This window comes from Crinia signifera, chromosome 3 (genome assembly GCF_055691185.1).
Source record: "Crinia signifera chromosome 3, ASM5569118v1, whole genome shotgun sequence".
NCBI lineage: Eukaryota > Metazoa > Chordata > Amphibia > Anura > Myobatrachidae > Crinia > Crinia signifera.
Genome location: NC_139219.1, coordinates 199,532,879 through 199,556,250, shown reverse-complemented (window position 1 = coordinate 199,556,250; position 23,372 = coordinate 199,532,879). Strand labels below are relative to the sequence as shown.

The 23,372-nt window shown below is 42.1% G+C and overlaps 1 protein-coding gene across 6 annotated transcripts in view; it reads left to right on the top strand.

The window, feature by feature from the left end:
• FAM135A (family with sequence similarity 135 member A) overlaps window positions 1–23,372 on the top strand; it is a 120,555-nt gene that overhangs the window by 87,881 nt on the left and 9,302 nt on the right. For 5 of the 6 annotated variants that reach the window (XM_083177257.1, XM_083177255.1, XM_083177258.1 and 2 more), the window contains 8 exons: window positions 222–377; window positions 1,361–1,434; window positions 1,952–2,106; window positions 3,803–6,107; window positions 7,036–7,196; window positions 21,055–21,146; window positions 21,886–21,983; window positions 22,764–22,915. In XM_083177257.1, the coding sequence (XP_083033383.1) occupies window positions 222–377; window positions 1,361–1,434; window positions 1,952–2,106; window positions 3,803–6,107; window positions 7,036–7,196; window positions 21,055–21,146; window positions 21,886–21,983; window positions 22,764–22,915 (3,193 nt within the window). The remainder of the gene's footprint in view (window positions 1–221; window positions 378–1,360; window positions 1,435–1,951; window positions 2,107–3,802; window positions 6,108–7,035; window positions 7,197–21,054; window positions 21,147–21,885; window positions 21,984–22,763; window positions 22,916–23,372) is intronic. The other variant, XM_083177261.1, reaches the window with a different exon arrangement.

The window sequence follows — 23,372 nt, the reverse complement described above, 5'->3', positions numbered from 1 at the left end:
TGGTTAATATAATATCTGACAGACCAGTATGGAGGGGATAGTTATCCTACTTTTCCAGCTGACTATTTTATGTCATGCCAAGCATGGGAAGTTATCCTTCCATTTTGACTAAATGGTAATTGTGTTTTTCGTACATATTTGCAGGTCTGATTTAAGAAAATGCTAATGTTGAATATTTCTGTTAATGTATAATATATTTCCTGGTTTCTTTGTTTCACCAGAGAATAGACAACCCGGATGAACTAGCGGAGCTAATTAATATGAACCTGGCACAGCTTTGCTCACTTCTGATGGCTCTTTGGGGACAGTTTCTTGAAGTTATTGTGTTGCAAGATGAAGTTACAGCTATTGTTGCACAGGAACATCATACACTAAGAGTGAGCATACAATTTGCTAATAATGACCTGTTCCTATAGGCTTCCTTTTTGCACAGGCACTGAACATTGTTTGCAGGAACAATTTCAGCTGTAAAATTGTGTACAAATCTGTGATAGAAGTGTTCACTGTGACATTAGAAGGACGTCCGTCTTACTGAAAAAATGATGTATGGTATGCAGATTATGGTGATAATTTTTGGTTCCTGATAATACTAACTTTGGCATCCTCTATTACAAGTTTTTTTTTTTTTTTTTTTTTATTCAAAATCCACACCCTTGTGCCCAGTATTATGAATGTTTTTCTTTCCTTGTGCAGGGGATTTATGGTCTGTTAGGTTACTTGAGAGGGTTATAAACTTTTGTTTTTCATAAATCCTTTTTCATGCCTTAACCAAGGCTGAGCCACAGTATATCTTTGCTGTATAAAGTGATACAATTCAGCTGATCAGATTGTGAAGGTAGTATGGGTTTAAAACATCACATGCTTCACACAGACTGATGTAACGTGTATATCAGGGGTTCTCAGTCCTCAGTTCACATTTTCCAGGTCACCCGGCAGGTGCACAGGTGCATTTATTACACATTGTCAAATTTTAAAAGATCCACAGGTGGAGCTAATTATTTCACTTGTCATTCTGTAAGGAGACCTGCAAAACATGCACTGTGTGGGGTCCTGAGGACTGAGTTTGAGAAACTGTGGTGTATATATTGGCACCTTTTTTCTGGGGGGGGGGGGGTGTTCGTCTTAAGCATGCTAAAATCACTGGGAACATCAGGATTTAGTTTCAGTTGAAAAAATTCCAAGGTATGACAGAATCATGAATTTTACACACAAAATCTATCAAGAATTTTGACAAACCATCAACCTGGATTTGCTTTATACTTTATGAAGGTCCAGTTTTATATGCAGAATAGGCATTAGCATTACTAACATAATTGAAAGTAATAAAAGCATTCTAATGTGTTGCATTTTTTTTTTTAAGGTGCGCAGATTTGCAGAAGCTTTCTTTTGCCTCGAGCATCCCAGAGAAGCAGCCCTTGCATACCAAGAATTACAGTGAGTTTTCATGTTCTACGTATAATAACTTGTAGTACTTTCTTGTTTTATATCACTCTGTAAATTGGACATTTAAAAAAATAAAATAAAAAGTTTTTATAGGAATCACCATTCACCTCGCTATACTGTTAAGACTCATACACACTAGATGACTGTATGTCCAGGCAAACTATATTGTCCCTACACACTGAACGATAGCGATGAACAATGTTGTCAGTGATGGGCTGCTGTTTAGAAGTGACATTGAGCACATGCACAAAACATTTTTTAAAAGCTAATGAGCAAAGGGCCAAAATGAGCAAAATCTTTGTTGTGTATAGGGCTTTACTGATACGATTCTACTTTTATTAAAGTTTACAATCATTGTCTTTCAGTGCTTTCTTTGAACACAAATTGGGTATTTTATTACGTTTCAGTATCTGTCAATAACATTAAGGTGATTTAGACCATTTGTAATTAATGACATTTTAAAGGTGTGTTTAATGTCAAAAGTGTTTGGTTTATTCTTTCTCTACAGTGCCCAGAGCCATCTTCAGATGTCAACAGCGATTAAGAACTCCACCTACTTCAGTTCGCTTCCTCCTCTTCCTATAGAATGCAGTGAACTGGATGGAGATTTTAACTCACTCCCTATTATATTTGAAGATCGTTATTTAGATTACATTACAGAAGGTATGTATAGCTTAAAAAGCAGATGCTTCTGAATTTCAAGGCTTCAGTGTCTGATTAAAATGCAGAATTGAAGTTAGCCAGCCATAGAACCTGTATAATTTGCGTGTGTCCTGCTTTAAATTGGATAATATGAGAGAGAGAGAGAGAAAGAGAGTAACCGGTTACTACTACATAAAAAAAAAAGCAAATTATTCTGTTGATTGTCACGGGGGTCGCACACGATTGGGCACTTGATGTGCCAAGTTTTGCATGTGATAAATCACATGTGATTTATCATAAGCAACTCCTGAAGAGCTGCAGGGTGGTGGACACAGAGGCAGTGGTTGGGGGACGCCAGAGAGCCAGCAAAGGGAACATAGAGCCAAGCAGGGGGAGCAAGGGAAAAAAAAGCCCATACAAATGAATAGGAAGCCACTGATTGCTCTCTCAGGCCAAGCACTGGCTGCCCATTCATTTGTATTTTTTTTTTTTTTTTTGGTGCTGTGTGCCCGCTGCCCGGCTTTCTTTGCCCGCCTTTCTAGTCCCCTCGGTGGCTTGTGGCATCCCCTGCCCGCTGCTTCTCTGCATCCCCCGCCTGGCTCCAGCTGCACATAAGATTTATCAAATGTTAAAGGGAACATAACGTGGTGGTATGCCTTACTGATTAGTCATAGTACGCCTTATAAGTTACCATCCACAATTAAATGGGAATCTGACCTAGCATGCTCACTGACAGAGGATGAATGGAACATGGTTTTTCGGACATGCTTCAGCCTGTCCAGAAGCATTTCCCACTCAGAACACTTTTACAAACTTCTCCACCGACTATATATGACACCAGTGTTGCTACACACCATTTGGCCCTCTACCGCTATGTGATGGGCCACATCTTGGTGGCCACGAAACTCATGATAGCACAACATTGGCGCACCCCCTTTGTACCAACTTTAGATATGATCGAATCGAATGTACAATTGCACTGCGAATTTGAAATAGCTGGGATTACCTATTCTTCATCAGCCTCGAACCCTCTGATAAAATGGTATAAATGGACTGAGTATTGGCTATCCCGGAAGCGGACACCAAACCCTAGAATCCAACCTTAATCAAAACAACCTCTAGACTTGTCCAATTGCATTGGAAGCTGATTAGCTCAGTCCCTCTATTTTATTTTACTATCCAAACCCTGTGACTCCTATTGATAGGTGAGCCCCCTTACAGAACTGGTCTCCTATGAAGCATGTAACCTCTCTATACCCATACAACCAACGATTACAACTGTCTGGAGTTTCCCCCCCTATCCCCCTCCCCTTCCCTATTTTGTATGTCTTCTTTTTTTTTCTTCTTTCAGTTTTGTTTTATAAACATACATACTGTTTGATGCTATTAATGTGTTTATATTGTATTGAAAATTCAATAAAAAAAAAAAAAGATTTAGCAAATGTTATGTGCAGCTGGTCCGACCGCCGACTCCGATCCGATGCGCATGGGACCGTGCATCGGGCCGGACGGGATGTCTACACATATGATTTGGGCCGATTTCAAGGCCCGATCCATCAGTATCGAGTAAAATCGGGCCCAAATTGCATGGTGTATGTGAGCCTTTAGTATGGTCATTTTGCACAGCAATGTCAAATAGACTAAATATGGATTCTTTAGATATAAAATATGTTCCATAATTGTCCTCTCATTTACATATGTTTGGTTTATGTTGCAGATTTGGATGGTCCTTGGCTTGGAGTTCAGAACTTGCAAAGATCAGATTCTAATAAATTGGAGAAACTTGATAATGAAGAAGGATCTGTGTATGGGCCTTCCAGCCCAGAACTAAAACGTGGAGCCGAAGGTGTCTCTGCTTCTGCTCTGTGTCTTGAAGGTGAAAAGCAGCTAATAAAAACACAAAAATCTAAATATGAAGATGACAATAAATCAAAAACTAAAGTAAATAAACTTATGAGAACAATGAAACCTGATAATCCAAAAAAGATAGTGAAGCAAAATTCTAAGGACTCTGTAGTTTTAGTGAGCTACAAATGTTTGAAAGCAGCTACAGCAGAAGCTATGTCTAAACCATTTGAAGGCAGGCCTTCACATTGCCATAAGGATGGACATAACCCTAGTCAAGGGTTTCTAGCAAGTGACACTAAGTCATGTGGGTTGCATACATGGCAAAAGGGGCATAGCCCTCTGCCATCTAACATAGTCACAAACAAACCACTTTCTGTAAGTGGTGACAATTCTGAGATAAACCAGAGCAGTTCTTGGGAATACAGTAACCTAACGCCTTTCTCCACTTCCACCATTTTAGGTACACTCAGCACGCAGCAGGCAGGTACTGGGGTTACACAAGCGGATAGTGCACCACAGCAAGAAGAAAGGTGCCGTGGTGCTCAAACCACAGTACCTTCTGGATTGAGGACAATAGAGGTTAAGCCAAGTAGCAGGAACGCATACGAGGGTGAAAAAGTAACTGTTATATTTGGCTCCAAACCAGAGGTTTGTAAAGACATTACTATAAACAGTGACATGCAGAGACAATGCTTATCTGCTTTGCCGAGTGGAGTAACTCAATTACTGGACCCAGATTCAGTGTTTGAAAAAGATGTTGCTCTTGCAAATAACATGAAATTACCTGAGAACGTAGATGCTCTTTCCAAGCTGAAACACAACCAGCCACAACTTGCCTCAAAGGAGGTCCACATTGTTGTAAGTGGAGATACAATAAAGTTGCCAGATCTCAGCATAACCTGTGCATCATCGAGATTTTCTGACTCTGGTGTAGAAAGTGAACCAAGCTCTTTTGCAACACATCCAAATCCTGAATCTTCTTTAGAAAATGTAGCTGAGCATGACCCTGTTTCAGCTGATAAAGTATTCTCACAGCTGTTGCTCAAACCAGAAGCTAACCTTAAAACTACTGTAGAAAGCCACTGCACGGAAAGCACTAGTGCCCTCAGTGAAATCCAGTCGTCTCTGACCTCTATAAACTCCTTGCCTTCTGATGATGATCTTTCCCCAGATGAAAGCTCAAAGATTTCAAATGCACCAGAGAGCCAGCTGAGAGACAGTAAAACTGTCCTAGATTTGGGTGCAGTTGAAATGCCAAAATTTGATCCCAAACAATCTAACATTCTCTTACAGCCTCAATGTGTCGTATTTTCTGATGGTGAAAATGTGTCGGTGCATTCCTCCCTCTCAAGCATCCGAGATCTTTTCCAGTTTGCTATTTCTGATGAGGAAACGCAAAATGAGGTCAAAAGTATTCCTGTTCCCCTTACTGGCCCTATAACCACTTTCAGAGAGCCTAAAATTCCAGAAACACTTCATCATAGCTCTCATGTTTCACTTGATCCAGAAGTTATTGTTGTGGGAGAACCATCTGTCATTTCTGGGTCAGTTGTTCTAGATGGAGAAAAATCTATTGGTGTGGAGCCAAAACAGACTAACCAAGATATAACCAAATCTGTGAGTGGAAGTCCTTCTGCTGCTATTTTTTCCTCCGCTAACAGCACTGACCTTGTCAGACAAGGTTTTGTAGAAAATTATTTTGGTTCACAAAGCAGCTATGATATTTCTGACATCAGCCCTGCAAATGAGTTGACATATTCTAGTCCTGCAGAAGGTAATTCAAAGCTGCAGTCAACGGGTCAATCATTGCAAGTAGTAGAGGATGATGATGATGATGAAGAACAAGATGAAGAAATGATTGAGAATGGCTACTATGAGGAAACAGATGGTCCATTATACAAGTCTGAAGATCCTGAATGTGAAGTTATCCAAGACAAGAGTTTAAGATCTGACGATATTAGTTCAGAATATTTCAAAGATGCTATGACCATGCCCGGCGTTTGCACAACCAGCTGTTTAGCATTTTCTTATACATTGAGAGACTCTCCTTGTGACATTGCATTTACTCCAAGGAACACACTTGACACTATTACATGGCAACCGGGTGGTGCAATACTTGGATCTTCATCCTCTCTCGCTTGGTATGAAAGCTCTCCAAAGCCTTTAATGCTAGCGTAAGTAGCTATTTTATTTATTCTCCATATTTTCATATGTTTGTTAATGTTTTTCCTATTGAATTATTTTCTTACTAAAATATAAGGGCACAGTTAACCCGTGTAAACAAGCTGAGAAAATGGCACCTTCAAAAGTCATATTTTTGCTAATATTTTGTTTGTTTTTGGACCCTCTTTTAAACTATTAAAGTGAAATAAATTAATTGGTGAATCAAACCAGAACTGAAGGCCAAATTATGCGGAGATATTTTTTTGTCCCAAGAGATATTTGCATAATTACCTAGAAACCTGAAATCACTGTCTGCCATGATGTAAAAATGGCCACCATATTGAAAGGAAGCAAGTAAATAAACACACACACACACACACATGTATTTTTTCCAATGTAATAGATGCTTGATAGCCTATGCGTTTCGTCTTCATCGGGAAGCCGCCGCCTCCTCTAGCATCCTCAACAACTGTCTACAGTATGGGGGCAGCCATTTTCGAAGTGTGAGTTTTCATTATAGCAGCAGGAGACGGACTGTGACGGCAGGCCAGGTATAGACAGCAGCGGGTAAATATAGCCCCGCAGACCCCCGGCGCCCACACTTTCTCTGTGCCTCCCCACCACCGTGGGGGCTGCGGAGCTATAGTTACGCCACTGGCTGTCTGGGTTTAAAGTAAACCCAAGCACAGTAATGCTAACCAGTGTATAATGAGTCTTGAGGGGAGCAGATACAAATGCTCCTTTAACTTATAACTGATAGCAGGCTCTAGAAAGGGAGAGGTTATATAGAAAAGAAACAATCCCCAGCAACCAGCAGTAAATAAAAGCTATTGTCCTACTGTTTGTACATACGATGCAGAAATCTTTGTGTAGGTAAAGATACACTCTCACAGGTCTTCAGTCACAAGTATGGTTTAATGTACAATGTTTGTTTTGTAGATTCCTTCAGGCCAAAGAAGAATTGAAACAATTGAGACTTCCTGGGTTTTTATACAGCGATGTGCCTCAATTATCTTCCACAGTTCCATACTTCAGCATGGAAGAAGATGACAGCTGTGATGATGGAATACATTTAATTGTCTGTGTACATGGGCTAGATGGTAAATACATATTAATGTCCACCATTCATTTTGTATTGGATAATGTTGTTCGGCAGTGAATGTTGATACGTTTTCAGATTCGTCTGTGCTCAGTGCTGTTTAGATCTTTTTATTGTGGCGCTTTGTGCAATAAAAATATGTAGAAATACCTCAGAATATAGTCACCTAAAATATAACAAACAATATAAATAAAAAAATAAACCTCCACTATCTCTGGCTACAAAATTAACTATTATAAAGCTTGCGATTTCTCACATCCGTGATCACCCAGTCGATCACCCGCGAGTCGCCGGAACCTTCCCGGGTGGAAGTGTCAAATACCATTCATCACCACTGGGAAAGAGGGAGGACCTTCATGCCTGTCCGGGATGCGGTCATTAGGTCGGCACAAGAAATGTCGACACTCCTTAGGTCAGCACCGAAAGGTCTACAGGGACTGAATGTCGACATGAGTGTTATTGATTTTTTTCCCCCCTATTGTGGCTTCAGAACAGGCGGTAGTTCATGCCCTACTATCAACTAGGGCATGGAGGGAGAATAGAATAGTGTGACCGAAACATTGCAAGCGTAGCGAGCAATACAAGGGGCTGCCATACACTTAGTGTCCAGGACTAGACATCTAAAAAGAAATAAAAAAATACATGTCAACCTTCTGCATTATCACCTTTCCACCATAAGGACCTTATCGACCCTTTTGCCTGTTGACCTAAGGAGTGACAACCTTTCTTGGGTCGACGTAATGACCTATACAGATGGAGCCCCTCGAATGTCCCTGCTTTCAGAGAAGGGACTCCATGAGACTGGGATGCGTGAACGTATCCTGCGTCCCAGTCAGTCAGTCGGCAGCTGGGTGGTGGGACCCTGTCTGTCTCCGATTCTGTGAGACTGGCACGGTTAGGTGGAGTGTGGAGGGCGGCGGGGACCGTCAGGGAGCTCCGTCAGAACGGGGCGTGCGTCCCTTTCTGAAGGCTGGGGACTGGCGCCAGCCCCCGCAAGCATGAGAAGCGCTACATCTTTACCTGTCGGTCCAACCTCCGACTCAGGTGCGATGTGCAAGGGACCGTGCATCAGACCTGAGGGAACATCACACTGAACCAATTTGGGTCGATGTCTCGGCCCATTCCGTCGGGAACAGGTGAAATCGGCCCAAATCGAGTTAGTGTATGGGGGCCTTAGGTTGGATGCTTTGCTGCTCCTTGTTCCCTCGTGAGAAGTTTGAAGCCTCAGAATTCAATTTAACCCCTTCACGACATTTGACGTATATATACGTCATGGCCGGGAAGTACTTCCCGACACATGACGTATATATACGTCATGACTTTAAACTGTCACTGCGTCTCGAGACGCAGTGACAGAGGGACGATGTCTGCTGTCCCTGACAGCAGACATGTCCCTGCATGCCCAGGGGGGGCTGCGATGTCGCCCCCCCGTCGGCGATCGCTGTGATTGGCTGTTCAGTGTGAACAGCCATTCACAGCGTTTTCCTGTGTTACCAGCGAATCAGACGCTTGGTAACACAGGTGTCAATCACCGCCGGGCGTCAGGGGGCATGAGGGGGTCATCGGTGACGATGACACCTCACCCCACCCTCACCCCACCTGCCCCCAAGGCTGTGATTGGTCCGTGGGACCCACGGACCAATCACAGCCAAGGCGCGACATTTAAACTAACGGTGACTGCGCTGCAGACGCCATTCCGGTCTGGAATAGCGTGCAGAGCGGTCACCGTGCCTATCTGCCGTGATACTGACCTGATCCTTGCTAATACTTACCTGATCCTTGCAAATACCTTACCTGATCACTTGATCACTGCTTGTAGCGTGCTGGACGCTTCCTGGATCTGACTTCCTGAGACTTCCTGCTGCTGCTGCAGTGTGATAGAGAGATAGAGAGAGAGAGAGATAGAGAGATAGTGACAGAGAGAGCTATATTTTGTGTCTGCTACCCCCCCTTTTTGGGGGTGCAGGGGTTTTTTATATATAAATAACTGTCGCTGCTGCTGCAGTGTCATAGTGATAGATAGTGAGAGATAGTGAGAGATAGTGAGAGATAGTGATAGATAGTGATAGATAGTGAGAGATAGAGAGATTTGTGTCTGCTACCCCCCCTTTTTGGGGGTGCAGGTTTTTTTTTTATATATATAACTGTCAGTGCTGCTGCTGCAGTGTCATAGTGATAGATAGTGATAGATAGTGAGAGATAGAGAGATAGTGACAGAGAGTGATAGAGAGTGTATATTTTGTGTCTGCTACCCCCCCTTTTTGGGGGGTGCAGGTTTTTTTTTATACATATAACTGTCAGTGCTGCTGCTGCAGTGTGATAGATAGTGATAGATAGTGATAGATAGTGAGAGATAGAGAGAGATAGTGACAGAGAGTGATAGAGAGTGTATATTTTGTGTCTGCTACCCCCGCCTTTTGTGCTGATCACTATATCTGAGGTGATCAGCAACTTTTTGGGGGCGCAGAGGTTTTTTTTTTTATATATATATACCTGTCAGTTGCTGCCAGTTGCACCAAAGGTTGTGCACCTGCTGCCCCTCACTGGTAATCAGTGTCGCATCACTGATCACCTTTTTTTTTTTTTTGTGGGTGCTGTGTGGTCTTTTTTTAATTTTTTTTTTACACACATTGTGATTTTGTGGGTGTCCTGTGGCCACTGTGCGCTGATCAGTGACGTACATCACTGATCAGCTTTTTCGGCACAGGGTTGATCTATTTCTTTTTTTTTTTGGATCAAATTCCTGTTGCCTTTGAGCGCTGTTCAGTGACGGACGTTACTGACCAACATCTGTGCTCAATTTTTGGCGCAGGACCTTTTTTTTTGTTTTTTTAACCCCTTCAATTATTTATTTTTTTAACCCCTTCAATTTTTTTTTTTTTTAACCCCTTCAATTTTTTTTTTTTTGTATAAAGTATTTTTTTTGTTCTGCACTACATACACACTACACACTACATACCCCCCGGGTTGAAATAAAGTTTGTACCCCCCCCCCCCTACACTATACACGTGTTGAAACATTTCACTACCAGTAACACAAAAATAAAAATGTCATCCCAAATGTCATCCCAGTCATCCAGAAGAATGTATTCAGTGGAGGAGGCATATGCCATGCTTGCTTCTGATTCTGACACAGCCAGTGAGGCAAGCGGGGAATTTGAAGGATTCGTCTTAAGCTCCTCTTCCTCCTCTGGTGATGAGGGACCCCCTCAAAGACGCCCCCGTAGAGCAGCTGAGACCCCCCCCCCCCCCCCCAATAATTGATCTCGTATGGACCCCACCACCAGACAATTTTGAGCCCCAGGTTCCTGAGTTTTTGGCCATGCCAGGAATCCAATTTGATTCCACAGGTCTCAGAGAAATTGACTTTTTCAAATTATTTTTCTCTGATGATTTTATAAATTTAATGTTGGACCAAACTAATTTATATGCCCAGCAGTTTATTGCTCAAAACCCCACGTCATCATTTGCTAGGTGGACCCCTGTAGATGCAGTAGAGATGATGACGTTTTGGGGTCTGGTGTTTCATATGGGCATAGTAAAAAAGCCACAAATTAGGCAATATTGGAGTACAGATGTTCTGTACAGCACCCCATTTTACCGTATGGCCATGACTCGGACTCGTTTTGAGGCAATCCATAAATTTATACATTACACCGATAATGCACAGTGCCCACCCAGAGATGATCCCACCTTTGACAGGCTATTCAAAGTCAGGCCGGTCATTGATCATTTCAGTGCCAAATTTGCAGAGCTATACATCCCTGATAAATGTATTAGCATCGACGAGTCCCTTATACATTTTAAAGGAAGGGTTAAATTCCGCCAGTACCTTCCCAGTAAGAGGGCAAGGTATGGCATAAAAATGTATAAGCTGTGTGAAAGCACCACAGGGTACACCCACAAGTTTAGGGTATATGAAGGGAAGGATTCAAGAATTGAACCGCCAGAATGCCCCCCCTCCCTCGTAGGTGTTAGTGGAAAAATTGTCTGGGATTTAATGCACCCCTTCCTGGATAAGGGTTATCACCTCTATGTGGATAACTTTTACACCAGCATCCCCTGTTTAAGGCCCTTGGTTCAAGAGGTACAGCAGCTTGCGGTACTGTGCGTAAGAACCAAAGAGGCCTCCCAAAAACGCACATTGCCCAAGTAATGAGAAGGGGTGAAAGCAGGGGAATATGCACCGAAAATATGTTGTTGGTCAAATATAAGGACAAGAGGGATGTCCTTATACTGACAACAATTCATGGAGACAGTACCACCTCCATCCCTGTACGAGGTACCAGTACCCACACCTCAAAACCAAATTGTATCCTAGATTACAATAAGTACATGGGCGGAGTGGATCTTTCAGATCAGGTACTGAAGCCGTACAGTGCCCTGCGGAAAACAAATATCTGGTACAAGAAGCTGGCCGTGTATATCATCCAGATGGCACTGTATAACGCTTACGTGCTATTCCGTTCTACCGGCCAGAGGGGGACATTTATGCACTTTCAAGAGGAAGTCATAAAGGGCCTAATATTTGGGAACCAGCAGGCAGAGGGCCCCAGTACTTCTAGTACTGGCCCCCGTATTGTACCAGGGCAGCATTTTCCCAACGAAATCCCCTCCACTGCAAGAAAGGGCAGGACACAAAAAAGGTGCAAAGTTTGCTATAAAAAGGGAATAAGAAAGGAAACTATTTTCCACTGTGAAACTTGCCCCGACAAACCCGGCCTATGTATAAAGGAGTGTTTCAAAATATACCACACATCTATGGATTATTAGGTTCATCATTTCACCGTGCTTCGGGGGTCTTGCTAATGCCACATAGCACCCACCATTCATTCCACCAGAATCTGAGCTGCAAAATCCAAAAATCACTCCTTCCCTTCTGAGTCCTGTCATGCACCCAACTGGTATTTTTTGGTCACATGTGAGGCATTGCCGTGCTCTGGAGAAATGGGGGCACAGATTTTGGGGTGCTTTGTCTCCTTCATTCCTTGTGAAAATTAAAAATTTTGAGCCAGAACTGCATTTTTGTGTAAAAAATGTAATTTTTCATTTTCACTGCCCAGTTGTATCAAAATTGGTGAAACCCCTGGGGGTTTGAAATGTACACTATACCCCTAGATGAATTCCCTGAGGGGTGTAGTTTGCAAAATGGGGTCACTTGTGGGGGGGTTCCACTGTATTGGTAATGCAACATAGCACCCACCATTCATTCCACCAAAATCTGTGCTCCAAAATCCAAAAATCACTCCTTCCCTTCTGAGTCCTGCCATGCACCCAACTGGTATTTTTTGGTCACATGTGAGGCATTGCCGTACTCTGGAGAAATGGGGGCACAGATTTTGGGGTGCTTTGTCTCCTTCATTCCTTGTGAAAATGAAAAATTTTGAGCCAGAAGTACATTTTTGTGTAAAAAAATGTATTTTTTCATTTTCACAGCCCAGTTGTACCAAAATTGGTGAAACCCCTGGGGGTTTGAAATGTACACTATACCCCTAGATGAATTCCCTGAGGAGTGTAGTTTGCAAAATGGGGTCACTTGTGGGGGGGTTCCACTGTATTGGTAATGCAACATAGCACCCACCATTCATTCCACCAAAATCTGTGCTCCAAAATCCAAAAATCACTCCTTCCCTTCTGAGTCCTGCCATGCACCCAACTGGTACATGTGAGGCATTGCCGTACTCTGGAGAAATGGGGGCACAGATTTTGGGGTGCTTTGTCTCCTTCATTCCTTGTGAAAATTAAAAATTTTGAGCCAGAACTGCATTTTTGTGTAAAAAATGTAATTTTTCATTTTCACTGCCCAGTTGTATCAAAATTGGTGAAACCCCTGGGGGTTTGAAATGTACACTATACCCCTAGATGAATTCCCTGAGGGGTGTAGTTTGCAAAATGGGGTCACTTGTGGGGGGGTTCCACTGTATTGGTAATGCAACATAGCACCCACCATTCATTCCACCAAAATCTGTGCTCCAAAATCCAAAAATCACTCCTTCCCTTCTGAGTCCTGCCATGCACCCAACTGGTATTTTTTGGTCACATGTGAGGCATTGCCGTACTCTGGAGAAATGGGGGCACAGATTTTGGGGTGCTTTGTCTCCTTCATTCCTTGTGAAAATGAAAAATTTTGAGCCAGAAGTACATTTTTGTGTAAAAAAATGTATTTTTTCATTTTCACAGCCCAGTTGTACCAAAATTGGTGAAACCCCTGGGGGTTTGAAATGTACACTATACCCCTAGATGAATTCCCTGAGGAGTGTAGTTTGCAAAATGGGGTCACTTGTGGGGGGGTTCCACTGTATTGGTAATGCAACATAGCACCCACCATTCATTCCACCAAAATCTGTGCTCCAAAATCCAAAAATCACTCCTTCCCTTCTGAGTCCTGCCATGCACCCAACTGGTACATGTGAGGCATTGCCGTACTCTGGAGAAATGGGGGCACAGATTTTGGGGTGCTTTGTCTCCTTCATTCCTTGTGAAAATGAAAAATTTTGAGCCAGAAGTACATTTTTGTGTAAAAAAATGTATTTTTTCATTTTCACAGCCCAGTTGTACCAAAATTGGTGAAACCCCTGGGGGTTTGAAATGTACACTATACCCCTAGATGAATTCCCTGAGGGGTGTACTTTGCAAAATGGGGTGACTTGTGGGGGGGTTCCACTGTATTGGTGCTTTGGGAGTCTTGCTAATGCAACATGGCACCCACCATTCATTCCACCAAAATCTGTGCTGCCAAATCCAAAAATCACTCCTTCCCTTCTGAGTCCTGCCATGCGCCCAACTGGTATTTTTTGGTCACATGTGAGGCATTGCCGTACTCGGAAGAAATTGGGGCACAGATTTTGGGGTGCTTTGTCTCCTTCATTCCTTGTGAAAATGAAAAATTTTGAGCCAGAACTGCATTTTTGTGTAAAAAAATGTAATTTTTCATTTTCACTGCCCAGTTGTATCAAAATTGGTGAAACCCCTGGGGTTTTGAAATGTACACTATACCCCTAGATGAATTCCCTGAGGGGTGTACTTTGCAAAATGGGGTGACTTGTGGGGGGGTTCCACTGTATTGGTGCTTTGGGAGTCTTGCTAATGCAACATGGCACCCACCATTCATTCCACCAAAATCTGTGCTGCCAAATCCAAAAATCACTCCTTCCCTTCTGAGTCCTGCCATGCGCCCAACTGGTATTTTTTGGTCACATGTGAGGCATTGCCGTACTCGGGAGAAATTGGGGCACAGATTTTGGGGTGCTTTGTCTCCTTCATTCCTTGTGAAAATGAAAAATTTTGAGCCAGAACTGCATTTTTGTGTAAAAAAATGTAATTTTTCATTTTCACTGCCCAGTTGTATCAAAATTGGTGAAACCCCTGGGGGTTTGAAATGTACACTATACCCCTAGATGAATTCCCTGAGGGGTGTACTTTGCAAAATGGGGTGACTTGTGGGGGGGTTCCACTGTATTGGTGCTTTGGGAGTCTTGCTAATGCAACATGGCACCCACCATTCATTCCACCAAAATCTGTGCTGCCAAATCCAAAAATCACTCCTTCCCTTCTGAGTCCTGCCATGCGCCCAACTGGTATTTTTTGGTCACATGTGAGGCATTGCCGTACTCGGGAGAAATTGGGGCACAGATTTTGGGGTGCTTTGTCTCCTTCATTCCTTGTGAAAATGAAAAATTTTGAGCCAGAACTGCATTTTTGTGTAAAAAAATGTAATTTTTCATTTTCACTGCCCAGTTGTATCAAAATTGGTGAAACCCCTGGGGGTTTGAAATGTACACTATACCCCTAGATGAATTCCCTGAGGGGTGTACTTTGCTAAATGGGGTGACTTGTGGGGGGTTCCACTGTATTGGTGCTTTGGGAGTCTTGCTAATGCAACATGGCACCCACCATTCATTCCACCAAAATCTGTGCTGCCAAATCCAAAAATCACTCCTTCCCTTCTGAGTCCTGCCATGCGCCCAACTGGTATTTTTTGGTCACATGTGAGGCATTGCCGTACTCGGGAGAAATTGGGGCACAGATTTTGGGGTGCTTTGTCTCCTTCATTCCTTGTGAAAATGAAAAATTTTGAGCCAGAACTGCATTTTTGTGTAAAAAAATGTAATTTTTCATTTTCACTGCCCAGTTGTATCAAAATTGGTGAAACCCCTGGGGGTTTGAAATGTACACTATACCCCTAGATGAATTCCCTGAGGGGTGTACTTTGCAAAATGGGGTGACTTGTGGGGGGTTCCACTGTATTGGTGCTTTGGGAGTCTTGCTAATGCAACATGGCACCCACCATTCATTCCACCAAAATCTGTGCTGCCAAATCCAAAAATCACTCCTTCCCTTCTGAGTCCTGCCATGCGCCCAACTGGTATTTTTTGGTCACATGTGAGGCATTGCCGTACTCGGGAGAAATGGGGGCACAGATTTTGGGGTGCTTTGTCTCCTTCATTCCTTGTGAAAATGAAAAATTTTGAGCCAGAACTGCATTTTTGTGTAAAAAAATGTAATTTTTCATTTTCACTGCCCAGTTGTACCAAAATTGGTGAAACCCCTGGGGGTTTGAAATGTACACTATACCCCTAGATGAATTCCCTGAGGGGTTTACTTTGCAAAATGGGGTGACTTGTGGGGGGGTTCCACTGTATTGGTGCTTTGGGAGTCTTGCTAATGCAACATGGCACCCACCATTCATTCCACCAAAATCTGTGCTGCCAAATCCAAAAATCACTCCTTCCCTTCTGAGTCCTGCCATGCGCCCAACTGGTATTTTTTGGTCACATGTGAGGCATTGCCGTACTCGGGAGAAATTGGGGCACAGATTTTGGGGTGCTTTGTCTCCTTCATTCCTTGTGAAAATGAAAAATTTTGAGCCAGAACTGCATTTTTGTGTAAAAAAATGTAATTTTTCATTTTCACTGCCCAGTTGTACCAAAATTGGTGAAACCCCTGGGGGTTTGAAATGTACACTATACCCCTAGATGAATTCCCTGAGGGGTGTACTTTGCAAAATGGGGTGACTTGTGGGGGGGTTCCACTGTATTGGTGCAACATAGCACCCACCATTTATTCCACCAAAATCTGTGCTGCAAAATCCAAAAATCACTCCTTCCCTTCTGAGTCCTGCCATGCGCCCAACTGGTATTTTTTGGTCACATGTGAGGCATTGCCGTACTCGGGAGAAATTGGGGCACAGATTTTGGGGTGCTTTGTCTCCTTCATTCCTTGTGAAAATGAAAAATTTTGAGCCAGAACTGCATGTTTGTGTAAAAAAATGTAATTTTCCATTTTCACATCCCAGTTGTACCAAAATTGGTGAAACCCCTGGGGGTTTGAAATGTACACTATACCCCTAGATGAATTCCCTGAGGGGTGTAGATTGCAAAATGGGGTGACTTGTGGGGGAGGTTCCTAACTTTTAGCACTTATGGTGCCTAGAAACCTACATGGTGCCTAAAAAAAAATCTCATAAAAAGGAGGCTCCAAAATCAAGTAGGTGCTCCTTCTATTATGAAGCCTGTGGTTTGGTCAACGTGCACACTAGGGCCACATATAGGATATTTTTTAAAACAAAAGAATTGGGGGAATCAATTTTTAGTCACATTTCTCTAGTAAAATCTACTGTATTCGTTAGAAAAATGTATTAAAATTGAAACTCTGCAAAAAAAAAGAAATTTTGAAATTTCACCTACACGTTGTTTTAATTCCTGTGAAACACCTAAAGGGTTAACAAACTTCCAAAATGCTGTTTTGAATACTGTGAGGGGTGCAGTTTTTGAAATGGCATCATTTATGGGGGTGTCTCACATACAAGTCCCTCAAAGTCACATCAGAACTGAACTGGTCCCTAAAAAAATCAGTGTTTGAAATTTTCTTGAAAATTTGAGAATTTGCTAGTCATATCTGAAGCCTCCTAGTGTCCAAAAAAATGAAAAGGAGGTTGAAATAATGATTGCAACATAAAGTAGACATATGGTCTTTGTTAGTTATTAACTATTTTGAGTGGTATGATTATTTGTCTCACAAGCAGAAAATGTGACATTTTGCATATTGCTAAATTTTCCATTTTTTCACGATATTTTGGTATTTTTCACAAAAAAACACAGACTGTATCGACCAAAATTTACCACTAACTTGAAGTACAATGTGTCACGAGAAAACAATCTCAAAATCACTGGGATAAGTAAAAGCAAAAAAAAGTTATCCCCACTTAAGTGAGACATGTCAGATTTGAAAAAAAGGGCTCTGTCATGAAGGCACAAACTGGCTCTGTCATGAAGGGGTTAACTTCAAATGACAACCCACAGTATTTGGGGATAGATTTTTACATCCGGTTTGATTTCCCATCTTTATTCTCCAGAAGAAGAACAATTTGACATCCTGAAATCAACTTATTATTTCTTAGCTGGTTAGGATCATAACCGATAAGATGAAAATTATGCCAAAATGACTTTATCTTTCATTTATTTATTTATTTATTTACAGTTTCTTTTATAGCACAGCATATTCCATTGCTCTTTACAGTTGGCTTTTTCAGACCTTCCCTGTATCTGTACACTCATTCTTCCTTCGTAATATTCAGAAAGCCCTTGGTTGCTTTATTTGGAGCCACAGACTTCCTGCCAATTACAGCCTAACTTCTGGGGAGGTTGGACCCAAGAGGTATTGGAGGTCTCCCTGAAACCAAACTTGACTATATGGCTTCCCATTTCTTACATATTATTGCTTCCTATGCTCCCCCTGGCCCTACGTCCTGGTTTGACATTGATTTTACCTATAATAATAATAATAATAATCCAGATTTGACTCGCATATGGTGCTTATACTCCGTACACTGACCCCCTGCATCTAACTGCTCTCCACAATCAAATTTAACACAAGAGTGAGATGTAATTTGCTGCTGGAAATAGTTCTACTCATAATTTGGCTGAATCAAAATAAATGAGGACACACTGTTTAATGAATTTGAAATGTATATAAATTTGATATTTAAAATATACACAATTTACATGTACATAATATGCAATATAAATGAAAATATAATAGTTATTAACACATTTTAAATGAATACCAAGTCTCAACTGGGTTTCCAATTTTAAAGTGACCAATCCTATTATGTGGATTAGGATGGACAGTGGGCAACAAACTGTCAATCGATGTTTACGTAGTTTTCCATATAATGAGGGTATAGTTTACATGGGTCCTCAAACTGCGGCCCTCCAGATGTTGTGAAACTACAAATCCCAGCATGCCTTGCCACAGTTTTAACACTCCCTTATAGCAAAACTGTGGCAAGGCATGCTGGGATTTGTAGTTTTACAACATCTGGAGGGCCGCAGTTTGAGGACCCATGGTATAGTATATCAGAAAAGGATATCAGAGCCGGTCTTTAGCATATAAATCATGTACTCAGTTATGATGTTACAGCAGGCTCAAATGGATAGCGGGCTGTGATCTAAATGATCACTCTCACTTTTTCACATATCCTAAGGAAAACTCAGGTCGCCCAATAATTCAGATGTTTGTTCACCCTTGTAGCCGCGGTGTGACCATTGTGGCAAAGGAAGGCAGTCCTCTGCCGCAGCAGATTAGCCAAGCTGTTTCAAAGACAGCTTGGCAAAGATGAAATATAACAATTATTCATTTTCAATGATTCCATATAATAATTACCAACAAATAATATTTGTTTCCTTTCTAGGTCAGTATAAGGGGGATATTCAATCTCCGGCGAGCACCTCCCATCGGGGAGATGCCCGCCGGGCCCTATTCAATGCTGTCTTCCCCGACAGCATTGAGCAGGGTGTCTTGACAGAACGAGCCCGACATCACTAGCTGTCGGGCTCGTTCTGCCGAGAACAGCCGGGAAGTGACGAGCTGCCGGCTGTAGCTCGCCTCTTCCTGGCCGCAACTCGCGGCCACGCCCCCTTTTCGCTCCCCGGCAGGCGGGATATTGAATCCCGCCTGCGTGTTCTCGGTCGAGCTGACCGAGAACGGGACTGGGTCACGGCGGTCGAGCAAGCTCGACTGCCGTGACCCTGACATTGAATACCCCCCTTAATCTGTCTCTTAAGTTCCCTCTTGCTTGTTTTCTTGTCACATCTCTGTGTAGTGCGCACTAAAGCTAGCAAGGTTTTCCTGCTTGTATATTCTGCATTTTATAAGCATATGAGGTTTAACAGTACATTCGCTGCTGAGGGCTAGCAGTTATGTGCTCAGACCGCTTCTCCTCCCATCTGTGAAGGAGGAAAGTTTGGCATCTGCAGCAAAGAGAAGTAAAATCACCTCCCTTTGGTTGTGTGCACAGCTTCAGCCCAAAGATGGTGCTGTGCATGCGGTCTATGGTGGTATGACCAAATGGATCAAATATGGCTCTGTTCATCTGCTGAAATTGTGTGGATGAGACTTGGCCCACTCAATCTTCTGCTTCCTCTCTGCACCCATGCTTGCTATATACAAACTAAAGGGCCCTACACATGGAGAGATTTGTGCCAGAGATTCATAATGGGAGATTCAGCATTAGATATTTAAAATCTCTCACAGAAAGTGTTTAGGTGAATTCAGGGGAATAAAAAGGTATTAAAATTTAAGTAATGGGTTGGATTGAAGCCTGGGGGAGTGTCATCTTCTTTGTCTATAATAGGAAAATAAATATATATATATTTTTTAAATGGTGTGGGGTGCCCCCCATGAGCATGACCAACCTTGGGCTCTCTGTCCCCCTATATCCAAGAACCCAGGACCAGTCCTGGTTCCCACAATACAGGGGACAAAATGAGTGGGATTCCCCTGTATTTTAGGGACCAGCATCAGGCTCTATGGTGTAATGCCATAGCCAGGGTACACAAATTACAGGGTCCAGTGACCAAAGCAATTCCCACCCTTACTAGTTAGCCCAGGCTGGGAGTTTTGGGGGAGGTGGGGACCCCCCTCACCAGGACACCTCATGCCTGGGCTATAGCCTGGGGCTGTCCACTGCACCCATGGGTAGTCAGTGCAGGGTTAATAGCTGGTTTAAAACAGTAATATTGTCCTTTACAGTAGGACTACAGGTCCCAGCAAGCCTGCCCCACATGCTGGTACTTGGGAGAACCACAGGTACGAGCATGTAGAGCATTAAAGACCCACTGGTACGTATAGTCCCCCTATAATAAAATATATTTTTAAACTCCTTTCTTCCCCAGGGAGGTTCCGCCCCCTAGGGCTTATGCGCTATGTTCTCAGGGGGCAGCAGCCTTTCTAGCTCTTTTTCATGGCCACCTCCTCCCAGGGCTTCCCCCGGCATCTTCATCTATGTTCTTCAGGCAGCCTTTTACACTCTTTTGTATGGCTGCCGCCTCCCATGACTTGACCTTCTATGCTCCTCCTCCGCCATCGGACTGCCTGCCCCCTGTCTCGGGCAGCTAATATAGCCAGCTCTAGGGGACGGGGCGATGGCCATGGCCATTTTTTTTCCTTTCCCCGCTGCACACACAGCAATATTCTGCCATTTTCGGAGCGATTTATTGAAATTGTCTGGATAACGCCCCCTTGTGTAGGGCCCATAACTCTGCTTCATAGTCAAACTACTTATAGATCTCTTTCTAGTGTGGCCTCTTCTCTATATTACACCCCTGCTGTTGCATGCATATCTGTCACGCATGATAGAGCACGCATGATGATGCAGCACAACTGAAGGCAGGGCAGACAGCATGTATAGTATAACTTTTTTTTTATCTTATGCACACACATTTTTTTATTAAATGTGCTGAGAATGATCAGAATCTCTTTAGAATCAACAAGTAAGGTGAGCAAAAATAAACCGTTTCTCTCCAGTGATGCAGTTACAGTATATGCAAAACTTTAACCCTATGAATGTTTTTATTTCAGGCAATAGTGCTGACCTCCGCTTAGTACGAACTTACATTGAGCTTGGACTGCCTGGTGGACGCAAAGACTTCCTCATGTCGGAGAGGAACCAGGTGTGATTGAAAAAAGGAATTTGTTGTTCTTAACGATGACTATTCTAGAAACATAGAGTATCATTTTTCCCGTGATGTAATCCCTTATATCCTAGCATTGGTTTCATATGCTACGTTTACATATGTGAGAAAACTAGAGAGCACACGATCCCTTGGGCTCATTTTTTTTTTTTTATTAATATAGCCCCATGCAAAATGTGTAAGCTGTACTTTGGGCCTGAGCCAGGTTTGCAAGCAAAGCTAAAAGGATACAACTGGCCAAAACCATGTTGCATATAACTTGCTAAAATCGATTTTTCTTTGGGTGGGTTATTTTTTATTCCGTTCCGGGATAAATACTGGCTGTTTTTGCATGTAGTCCTCAAATGTTAGCTGGCTTTATTTTTACACTGCAATTTACATTTCAGTGTAACACCCTACCCAAATGTTACATAGGCGTGCCACCTGCAGTGCAGCATGGTTTTGCCCAGGTGTGGGCTTCTTTTGCTTTACTTGCAACTTTGAATAAGTCCCGTTGTACTAGTTTAGCCAAAAGAAATGTGGAGTGTCGTAATACCGGGGGTGTTTGAAGAACATGGACGTTACAGTTGACTAAAGATACTTTTTAATTGCTAATTAATAGTAACAGTACAGATACAGAAACACAGGAAAATAAAAGTAGTACTTTTGCGGTATGGTTACATTAACAAAACCCATATTTATATTAGCTAAATTATAAGGACTTTGCTTTTGTCCACAGAATGATACATTTGCAGACTTCGATTCAATGACAGATCGTTTGCTAGATGAAATAATACAGTATATTCAGATTTACAATCTAGCCATTTCCAGAATCAGGTAAGAGGCATGTAAATGGTTTTACTAAAAGTCTCTAAAGTGTATGTGAAAATAGGGTACTTGTGTAGTTTCACGGCACCAGCATGGCGCCGTGAAACTACACAAGTACCGAAAGTAGTCTTCCTCTTCTCTGCACCTCCAGCTTCTGCACACACACACACAGCTGTCTGCTGATTGGGTAGCATTTACTTTGTTTTAAGCTGTGTGTATGTTTGTAAGCGACTGGATGTTCTTTGTATCGTTGTTGAGTACTATAACTGGCACACTAGGCCGTAACTAGACTTTTCATTTTGGAATTGCAGTTTAGCAATTAATCTAGACTCGGTCCATTTCTATTTATGGCCCATCGCAATTTCTAGTCCATACTCCTAAATTAAAAATATAATTATAAATACATGTATCGTAGTCCATACTCCTAAATTAAAATACAGGTATTTATAATATAATTATAACTACATGTATCATAGTCAGTTGTTTGACTGGTGAACTATCCATATTTTAGTAACACAGATGCATTTTGTAACCTATATGTGTATGCTCTGTATTGTAATCTATTTTAATAATGACATTAAGTACTGTATCCTTGGATTAAAAAATAAGTTAATTGTAGAATGCACCTTGTGGATTTTCTGAACACTAAACTTTCTGTATCATTGACAATAATGTATTACTTTACACTTGACTGGTAGCCAATAGCATACACTGCTGGCATTATATAAGAGGATATTTTAAAATTAAGCTATTAACTTCTGTGTGTTTAATCGATGTATGTACTTTTAGTTTTATAGGACACTCTTTGGGCAATTTAATCATACGGTCAGTTCTTTCGAGACCCAGATTCAAATGTTACCTGGCCAAGCTGCACACTTTCCTTTCCTTGTCTGGTCCACACCTGGGCACCCTTTACAACAGCAGTGCTCTTGTTAATACAGGTGAGAGAAACGCCTAATAGTTGTTTATATAAACTCAAATTTACCTATATAGGACGAAAAAGCTTGAACTTTGAAATCCTAGATGTGATTCTGTATGTCAAGTTACTTGGTGTAGGATTTGAGAATGTTAATGGTGCTTAAAAGAACTTAACTGTTAGTAAATGTATCCGCGTCAGCTGAGGCTAGTTAGAAGTGAATGATTGAACAGGTATCCGCATTATAGGCCAACACCAAAAGGTTGAAATGCACTTAGTCAACATTGCTAAAAGGTTGTCATGCACTAGGTTAGCATTGGCAAAACACAGTTGCCACAAGCAATAGGTTGCCATGGCAATGGTTGATACATGAAAAGATCTTCATACATTTTTCACAATTTTTTTTTTTGGGGTGAATTTTCCATGCTTTTCGATCCATGTGGACAAAGATTTGGAATGGTAAAGAGTGACGAGCACATTGG